This window comes from Dendrobium catenatum, unplaced genomic scaffold (genome assembly GCF_001605985.2).
Source record: "Dendrobium catenatum unplaced genomic scaffold, ASM160598v2 fragScaff_scaffold_306, whole genome shotgun sequence".
In the NCBI taxonomy this organism is placed as follows: Eukaryota; Viridiplantae; Streptophyta; class Magnoliopsida; order Asparagales; family Orchidaceae; genus Dendrobium; species Dendrobium catenatum.
The window spans coordinates 119,529-129,764 of NW_021318768.1; the positions used below are offsets into that span (position 1 = coordinate 119,529).

General features: G+C 33.7%; 1 protein-coding gene across 3 annotated transcripts in view; it reads right to left on the minus strand.

The window, feature by feature from the left end:
* LOC110115723 (CLP protease regulatory subunit CLPX1, mitochondrial) overlaps positions 1-8,071 on the minus strand; it is a 46,316-nt gene extending 38,245 nt beyond the window's left edge. For all 3 annotated transcript variants that reach the window (XM_028693486.1, XM_028693485.1, XM_020849050.2), the window contains exon 1: positions 7,264-8,071. In XM_028693486.1, the coding sequence (XP_028549319.1) occupies positions 7,264-8,004 (741 nt within the window). In that variant the 5' untranslated portion in view covers positions 8,005-8,071. The remainder of the gene's footprint in view (positions 1-7,263) is intronic.
* Positions 8,072-10,236: the final 2,165 nt, after the last annotated feature.

The window sequence follows — 10,236 nt, forward strand, 5'->3', positions numbered from 1 at the left end:
TAATGATATGTCATGAAATAAATTATTTCTATTTCTCTAAATTACACTTTTACTGTGAAAATTTTTATAGAGACATTGTGTTCATTTAATCTCATGAAAAATCAATCTGAATATTTTGTTTTTTTATGAGTATCTTTAAAGTTGTTCCACATAAGCATAAAAGCTTTGAAGTCCTAATATTCCTTTTTTTTTTTTTGCATTTTAAAACCAATATATCTAATTGTAAATGTATGTTATTTGGTTGTTTTTAGGTTTTAATCATTCCCTTCATGTGTTTCAAAAGTTTATATTGATGTATATTTACTATCCTAATCAATTTAGGAGGTGATCCACCATAGTCGAGGCAAGTATAAGCGCCTTCACTTTGAGAATGCTGAAAATAAGGAACAAAGTTTCGAAGATAATGAGAACTATATAAGCTTAAAAAGTCCTCGCATCATATCAGAGACAACAACGATGGCTTCTAATATGTAAAGTCAGCATCCTTCTACCACAAATACAATCACAATGCAATTACAAATACAGAAAATAGTAGTGAAAATCACAGAGAATTGATAGGGGAATCTCAAATTATAGGCTTCTAACATTGTTTAAGCAACCAAAGAGGTTTACAAACTTCCACCTCTACTATTAACTCGCATTCGATAGGAAAAAAGTGTTTGATACAGACGGATTGGAAACTCCTTACTATCCACCAAAGCTTAACAAAATCCAACATCCAGCAGGCATAAAATAGTATATATTCTTGCATGCTTTAACAATTGCCTTATATGCAATTACAAATAGCATATATGAAGATCTATATAGTTCTCTACTTCACAGGCGGCGGACACGCACTGCTTTGCCGAGGCCAGAGGACTCTCTGTCCTCAACCTTTGACCTCGTCTCCAAATAAATATAGACATATAACAAAAAATATAAATTATGAAATACATGCAAAACAGACTAGCAAATACAATGCCTCATAGATATGTCTGCAGTCATACTTACCAGCCAGGATATGGCTCTAGGAAGCTGTAGGAAGAATCGGCCTTTATCAAAACTGAAGGAAGACTGTGAATTTCTGCCAAAAATTATCATAGTGATCTGCCCTATAGTTTTGTGAATTAAAGTTTGGGTTGCTGGAATTCCACTGAGCATTGTTTCAATCTGATTTCGAATAGCCCACAGTAGCTATATTATTGGGAGGACAGTTTTGGGAATCACTTGTTAGAGAATAAGAATTACAAGAAACCTTCTACATCAGGTTCTCTGTTTTCCAATCCATTTTCTTTATTAAATTCTTTCAGTTTAAGCAAAAGTCTATTTCATTTGGTCTAGACTTTGCTGTAAATTGCTGGTGGCCAGCTAATTTTTCCGCCATCAGCTGGGATCCTTGATAAACCAATTTTGTCATAGAATAAGATCAAGAAGGATATAACAGGAAAAACAACATATGAGGTTGTTGGAGTCACAACTTCATCTAGCAAGAAATTTTGGGATCCTAACTACAGAAGAGGGGAGAATAAGGGAGAAGAAGAAGAAGAATAATAAATGGGAAAGAAGAAGAGAAGAGAGAAGAAGAGGAGGAGAAGGGAGAAGAGTAAAATTTTACCTTGCGTGAGAGAGAGGGTCGACGGGAGGAGGGAGATTTGCGGCATCTTGGCTTGGTTCGAACGGAGGACAGGCGAAGACGAGGCTTCTGTCTGGGTCGTCTGTGAGAGAGAGGAGAGACGGGGCTTCCTAGGGCAAGCGAACAGAAGGACAAAGGGGAAGAGTGGGTCTGACTGGAAAGATGAAGGTTACTTTCAACTTTTTAGCATATCAGAACCGCGGAAAGCAGCGAACCGCACGAGATATTTTGTGTCGTAAAAAACAAGCTGCCAACGTAAAAATTTTTTGGGACTCCGGTCGAACGCACTACCCCAAACAATAGGAAGCGCACGTTTTAAACCATGAAGCAGCTGAGACGCATCCCAAACGCACCCTAGGTCTAATTTGTTTTAAGATACATCCACCATCAATATTAGAGGCATCGGTTTCAATAATATTAACTATCACGACTTGACCCGAGGACTCAAATTAACGAGGCGGGAACAAAAGGTCGGACGATAAAATCATAAACTAAATCTATTTTTTAGTTCAATGAAAGAGCCACTAAACTTCAAATATATAAACTGATATAAAATAACTAAACTTAAATACCTTTCTTCTTATGCCTCGCGTCTACGGTAGACATTTCCGTCTCTTCTGCTCATATGATTTCCTTAAACTTACCTAAAATAAAAGTTAGAGCAACAACAATAAGTCAAAGCTTAGCGAGTAATACATGCCTCTAAACTACAGTAATTCAAGTTAGTAGAAGTAATAAGCTAGATATCACTTTTCGTTTAAACATATCATAAATTTTATTTCCTATAAACATATCATTTAAATATATGCATAAATCATAAATACATATCATTTCATATTCATCATATCTGTATTCGTAACTTTCTTATTTTCATATATAATACAACCGTCATAAGAGCCACTGTCTAGTACCAATGAAGGTACTCCTTTTACCATATCCTTTTTCATGACCTTTATCATTTTAACGTTCACGAGTACAATTTCCCCAGCTAGTACCATAAGAGGGTAAGTTTCATCACTTCAACATGCACATGCAATCATTCAATATATCAATCATATCATATTTATATATCATAATATTATGCTTTATTTTATGTTTTATACAGTAATATAGTGAATCATTTAATATATGAGAGATGAAATATTGAATCATTTGAAATGCAGTAAAGTGAATAACTTGCAATAACAATTAAATGAAAATTTGACGATACAATTACGATAACATAGAAACATGTTTACTCGCCTTGAAACATAAAATAGTAAACATGTTACAGTAATTGTATCGTTTCAAATTTTTATTTAATTGTTATTACAAGTTATTCACTTTATTGTATTCAAATGATTCAATGTTTCATCTCTCTCATATTAAGTGATTCATTATATTACTGCATAAAGCATAAGATAGAGCATAGTATTATAATATATGAATATGATATGACTGATGATTACATGTGCATGTTGAAATGATGGAACTCACCCCTTTATGGTACTAGTTGGGGATGTTGTACCCGTGCACGTTAAAATGATAAAGGTTATGGAAAAGGATATGATAAAAGAATACCTTCATTGGTACTAGACGGTGACTTTTATGACGGTTGTATTATATATGAAAATAAGAAAGTTACGAATATAGATATAATGAATATGAAATGATATGTATTTATGATTTATGCATATATTTAAATGAAATGTTTATAGAAAATAAAATTTATGATATGTTTAAATGAAAAGTGACATCTAGTATATTAATTTTACTATCTGGAATTACTATAGTTTAGATACATGTGTTACTCGCTAAGCTTTGGCTTATTGTTGTTGCTCTAACTTTTATTTCAGATAAGTTTAATAGAATCAAATGAGCTGAAGATACGAAAATGCCTACCGTAGACGTGAGACACAATAAGAATGGTATCTAAGTTTATTATATATATCAGTTTACATATTTGAAGTTTAGTGGCTCATTCATTGAACTGGAAATAGATTTAGTTTATGATTTTATCGTCCGACCTTATGTTCCTACCTCGTTAATTCGAGCCCCGGGTCAGATCATGACATTAACACTATTAGAGTCTACAAAATTCAACCAAGGCATTTGACTCATTGTTTGATCTTGTGAAATGTCGAATAATAAAAATGGGTTATAAGAAAATAACAGGATCAGTTGCTCATTTTTTATAAAAAATCTACCACATAGTTTAGAGAGCCAAGGAATCAGTGTATTTTTATTCTTTTTCAAAATTTTGTACTTATTTAATATCTACAACTTCAAATGAAAATTTAGAAGAAAATGTGATACTTGTTTCTACAGAGATAATTGTCAAATTAGTAATATTATAATATGAGAATCTAACATTGTCTTAAAAGAGCATCATTTTGGAGCATAAATTACTAAACCATTGTTCAAGCTTGGCCATTTGAACATTTTAAGGTGTTTAAAAATGTTCAACTAATAACTTTGTGTAAACAACAATATCATCAATATAAAAATAATATATTGTCAATATGAAGTAAAAAAATATCAAGCATAATATTTTGGAATCCTCACAAAATATTTTTCAAATCAAACAGCGTGGCATTTTCATTTGCAATATCCAAACAAAGTTGTGAATATAATTTTATAATGATCATATTCTTTAATTTGATACACAAATTAACCAGATTTAGAGAAGATCAGTGCTTTCTGCTATAAATAATTTGATTTTCCATGCTCTTTTCAGCAACATTTATGACATAAATAAGTCATTCAGCTCCAGCTAGAGAAAGCCTATCAATAAATATTTTATAAAATATCATTTATATCCTCTTTACAAAATTTCAACACAAAAAGATTTAGAAGTTTTAAATATGAGAAAGATATGCCTGAAAAGATATTTTCCAAATGAAGAGGAGAGAAGAAAAATTAATATAGAACTTGCAATGTTCTTTGAATATTTTGAGGATTTTGGTAATCAAGAATCTTTGATTGATAGATGGAGGTTGGATCCAAAAATGTTGTGGTTGATTCATGGAGCTTCAGCACCGCTTCTTCAAACAATAGCAATAAAACTTCTTGATCAAGATCATTCTCTTCCTGTTGTGAGAGAAATTGGAGCACATACTTATTTATTCAATCTATGAAGAGGAATAAAATAACTCCACAACGTGCTGAAGATTTAGTTTATGTGCATACAAATATTCATCTTCTATCAAGGAAAACCCCACTTTATATGGCAGGTGATAACAAGACGTGGGATGTTGCTGGAGATGGGTTCGAGTGCCTTGATGATATGGGATTATTGGAAGTTGCAAATCTTTCTCTAGATGAACCAGAGTTGGAAGCAATGACATTCAATGATGATGATATTGAAGGCCAAAGACCCACATCTAAATCTGATTTTATCATTCCCTCTATTGAGTAGTTAGACCTTCATGTTGTATTAAAATGATTTTTTGCTTATATTTTTATGTTTGTAATAGACATTTTGTACTAAACATTTTTATGTTATAAGCTAAACAAGTTATCATGAAATTGATTTATTATTGCTTGACATTTTTACTATAATGTCACCTTAATTTTTATATATTATATTAAAAAATTATTATGCCGTATCCACGCCGCACCTGTGTCCTATATTTTTAAAAATTGCCGTGTCCCGTGTCCGTGTCGTGTCCTGTCCGTGTCACCGTGTCCGTGTCCGTGCATCATAGATTGTATTGACAAGAATAGTAATCTAAGTCCTTGTTGCAAACTATATTTATAGGAATCTAAGTCCTTAATAAAGAAATAAAAAATATATGAGAAAACAAATATAACCTAAAATAGGAAATAATACAATTCATACATAATAAACTAATTAAATTTTATATAATTCTTATTGCATTTCTTTCATAATTAAAATAAAAATATATGAAAGAAAAATTTCTTCGAATTATATATTTGATTTGAGCTACTAGGAGAGATATGGAGAGTTTTGTGGAATGAATTGTAGAGAGACTCATTATTCCCATAAATTCCTCATGGAGAGTTTTGTGGAATGAATTGTAGAGAGACTTATTTTAAACAATGTTATACACTACATTTATGGAGCATATTGCCCAAATAAAACGAATATGAAGCATATTGCCCAAATTAAACAATGTTAAACACTACATTTATTCGCTTACTTGATACTTCATTTCAATTTAAATTGGTTGAATTAAGGTTTTGAGAACCTATTGGATCATGATTCCCCCCTTTAAGTTCATTTGTCCCTATAAATGATCATATATAGTACAACAACAACATCAAGCCTTTATCCCATTACGTGGGGTCGACTACATGAATCATTTGTCTCCATTGTGTTCTATTAAAAGTCAAATTCTCGTTTAAAATTGATCATATATAGTAAACAAATAAAATTTATAGTTGACGCTCCATGGATATAGTCAACCAAAATAATGTGGTAACCAACTTTATTAGTACTGTAGCCAACCCTCGAAATATAGTATAACCACTTGAAATGTTTAGTCGTAATAGTCCTTTTTGCTAACGTAAATGACCCATTAGTAAATAATAACAACTCCATATAATGAAACTAGCCCAAGCTCCATACAAAACCACCCCCATGGTGGCGTTAACCCAAAGCAAGCACCCATAGAGGCTAGGTTAGCCCAAATCAAAGTTGACGTTCATGTCCTCTTCATAGTACCTTAAACCCCTCCATCTAGTTTGGTCCATCATGAGAAGTTGCCACCCCTCTTAAAGGGTACCCACTGTAGGCACTCCTTGGTGCCCCAGGAACTTCTTTAGTTTGATCCTCTCAAACCACAACTCCCTCGTTAACAATTTTTTGCACAAACCAAAGTGGATTACTTCTGATTTCATAAAATATGCAATAGGATGACAATGTTAAATGGATCCAAGTGTGGGGTGGTAAAAAAGGTTATTGGTAGGTTAAGCTTTAGAGAAATGAGGATGCTAGGATGAATGTGTGGGAAAAGCACAAAATCATGAAGGATCAATATATTAGAAGAAGATAACGTACTTCAAAATAGAGTTAAGTGATTTGCACATAAACAATGAGAGGTATAAAATGCACCCATTAGATGGATAGATACAATAAGTATTTAACCATTAGAGGGAAAAAAAGTACACTTCAATTAATATGGATTCAAATTATTAAACATGATTTACAAAGAATAAATTTCATAAATTAAAAAGTATTCAGGTAAGACAAACCAATCTCAAATAGTTTGGATAAGGCTATTGATGACCATAATGATGTTTCGCGAACTAACTTCTTCACCTTCACAATCAAGTCATCTGCTTACTACTTGTATGAACCATTTTATTACACCCAAAGAAAACCATATTCACATCTTTGTTTCCTTTTTCGTGTAGTTTCTTGCAGGAGATGCATGCACAATTACCACTGAGATAGAATGGGATATAAATTAGGAATGGAACAAGCAGAAAACTCCATCAAAAGCTGCAAAATGATACACCAAACTTACTAAAAATAGAGCATTCTACATCTTGCAGGTCCAATAAAAAGTGAGGAAAAAGTACAACGAATTTGGAGGAATGCAAAGGCGAGGCTGAACAATATTAAAACTATTTAAAGCGGGTGATTACTCTTAAACAAAAAATATAATATTTTAAATATAAATAAATCAAAATAAAATAAAAGTTACCTTTTTTGCTCTTTCCTGTCCGATTACGAACTTATCCAACCCCTTACGTATCTCTTTGGGCGTTGGCAAGTCCTTCCCCAAGTTGGCGCCGCCCCAACCACTGCCAACCACACTCTGCTCATCAGCGCCCACCTTCCCACCGCCGGGCATTCTCACCATGTTCACATTGCCAACGAATGGCGACCCTGGCCGACCCGATGGTCCCACCACCGCCAAGCCACTTTCCCCAGGCGGAATAGCCGAGGGCAGTGACAAGCTCCCCGGCGATTCACCCGATCTAAGCGAGCCACTCCACGAAACCCTAAATTTACTCGTGGCATCATCCTCCGCCGCCGCACCGAATCCGTCTTTCCCCGGCCGACCGATCTCTATGAAACTTCCCTGGAGTGGCACCAACCTGTGGGGGCGGAAGTAGTATGCCGACTTGCAATTGGGGCAGAGATTCACGGCCTTGTACTCGCCAGAAACGGGGGGCGGCGGATCCTCCTGCGGCTCTGGCAACCACTTGGAGAAGAGGACTTCCAAATGCTTAGAGCAACGGGGGCAGTGCGCCTCCGCCCGGATTCGGCGGGTGGATTGCTCATCAAAGCCTCCCTCCCACTTATGCCGCTCCAGCAGGAGAACTCCGGCTAGTGCTGCGAACGGACCTTGGGTCCGGATGCCCAATAGCCAACGAAGGTCATTGGTGGCGACCATCGCCGCCGCGTACCGCAGCGTCCTCCATCCACGGACTCCCAACATCTTTGTAAACGAGTTCAGACAACGGAGGAAATTAGAAATATTAACGAAGATGATTTGGAGTTACTGTAATCATGTTAACAGATGGTCCTTATATCAAAACTGTATAGTTGTATAGCATATCTAAGGGCATTTCCAACTTAAAATTTTATTTTTCACTTTAATTTGTCTCCAACCAAATTTTATTTTTTAACATAAAAAAATATTTTGTATATACTCTTTCTCATTTTTTATATTTATTTCTTAACATAAAAAATTAGCATCGGTGAACAGTGTGACACTTTTTCAGAATTTTGGTTTTCAATTTAGCGTTTGAATGGCATACCATTGTATGTAGTTCGGCTGGAGATGATCTAAGGTTTCATTTGGGACATTTTTCTCAATGTTTTATGAAGTAATTTTTTAGTACAATTTTTTTTTGAATTTAAAAATATTATGCTAGAAGGCTGCTTCATAAAACAGTAAGAAAGTTGTCTCAAACGAAATTTAAAATAATTAGAGATGTTATATAGGGCTGTTACTTGAGACTTACTGAGAAATGTGGCATCTTATTATTAAGTACACAATTGTGCACATAAACTCAAACTCAATGCAATGGCATCTTATATTTTACCATGAGAAGATACATCTTATAATAAGCATATAGTTATGTTGCCACCCAAACCTAATGTAATGATAATACAAAGTTGTGTATTTGTGTTTTGATAAGAGAATTTACATTTTAATCCACCATAACTATGCATTGCTTTCCAAATCTAATGTAATTAGTATACATAGTTGTGTACTTATAGTTTACCAAGTGTTGTTACACCTTATTACAAGTACATAGACATCTACCAATCCTCATTTATTAAATCCTATAAGCCTCATGTACAATAGGATTTTGACGATTATAAACATTATTGGTTATACTAAACGTAAGTTGAGTTATGTGTTCAGGAAACTGATTTTCTACTTGCATTACAAAAGCATGTAGGTGATGGAATCAGGCCAAGGACTTGATGAAGCTGAAAGAATTGAACATGAAGAAAGTCTGTCAAAGTCAAGAAGATCAAGAACTAATAAATTTATCAACTTGTATTTCTTTTTATATTATTTTTATTTTATTAAATTTTTACTTACTTTAGATGTATAGTGGGTTGAACGACCAAGCACACACACAAGGCTAATAAAATTAAAACAAAGTTAATTAAAATACTTGAGTTTATGATTAAATTGTTTTATATGATTTAATTCGCACTATAATACTATATAATATGGTTGGCAATTTCATACTTTCTAAAAATCAAGTGACATTAATTAACTAATATTTGAAATTAAAAAGTATCATAACTAATTGTACAAATGATCTATATTGCACTTGATGATTAGTTATTTCAAATTCAAATCATCAAAAATAGATAAATTCAATTCTTGAATTGTTCATTCCGGATGAACTTATTCGTATAATACAAAACTTGATTCCTTGCATTATTATTTATCTATTTTGAAAACTGAAATCAAGATATCAAATCATAGCAGATATTGCATTGTATGATCTTATTCTTATAATATGAGTAAATAAAGAGCTCGCATGGATGAACTCTGTTTGAACAGAATGACCCAAAGCTCTTAGTTGCTAATATTATGAAGATCGTAATTTACTATCATATAGTATGAGCAAACAAAATGCTTTTTACACAAATCTCATTTAGACCATGTATTGTCAGATTCATAGTTTGTACTGTATGATTTATCTGTGACATTAACTAAATCAAGATTTTTAGGATTTGATTATAACCTAATATAAATACTAATGTTTTAAGTTGAGAACATGTCTTTGGCTTGTGGTGTCTCTGACTATCAAGGGTTAATAAGGTTGGGAGATCTAAGAGGGTTGAGAGAGAGAGAGAGAGAGTTATTGGGAGTCTTGTAGTATTGTTTGAGAGTGAAGGTGAGAGAATTTGGAGAGAACATGAGGGATCTCTTGAAAGGTGTCCAAGAGATTGGTGTGCAAGAATGGTGCAAAAAGATCATTTTTCTCATTATGTGACCCTTCCTCGAATTGTGAGTGTCATAATAAGGCATAAGGTGATCAATCAAGCAATAGTAAAGATAAGGCCCTTTTCCCCCTAACTTCAAAGACTCCTTAGCTTGAGGTATATCCCCCTTTTGTTGACCTTGATTTCACCAAAAATCTTGGTCAAAGGAGTTGACTTGATCAAATTGACCAAGTCAGGCCCTAAGACCACCTCC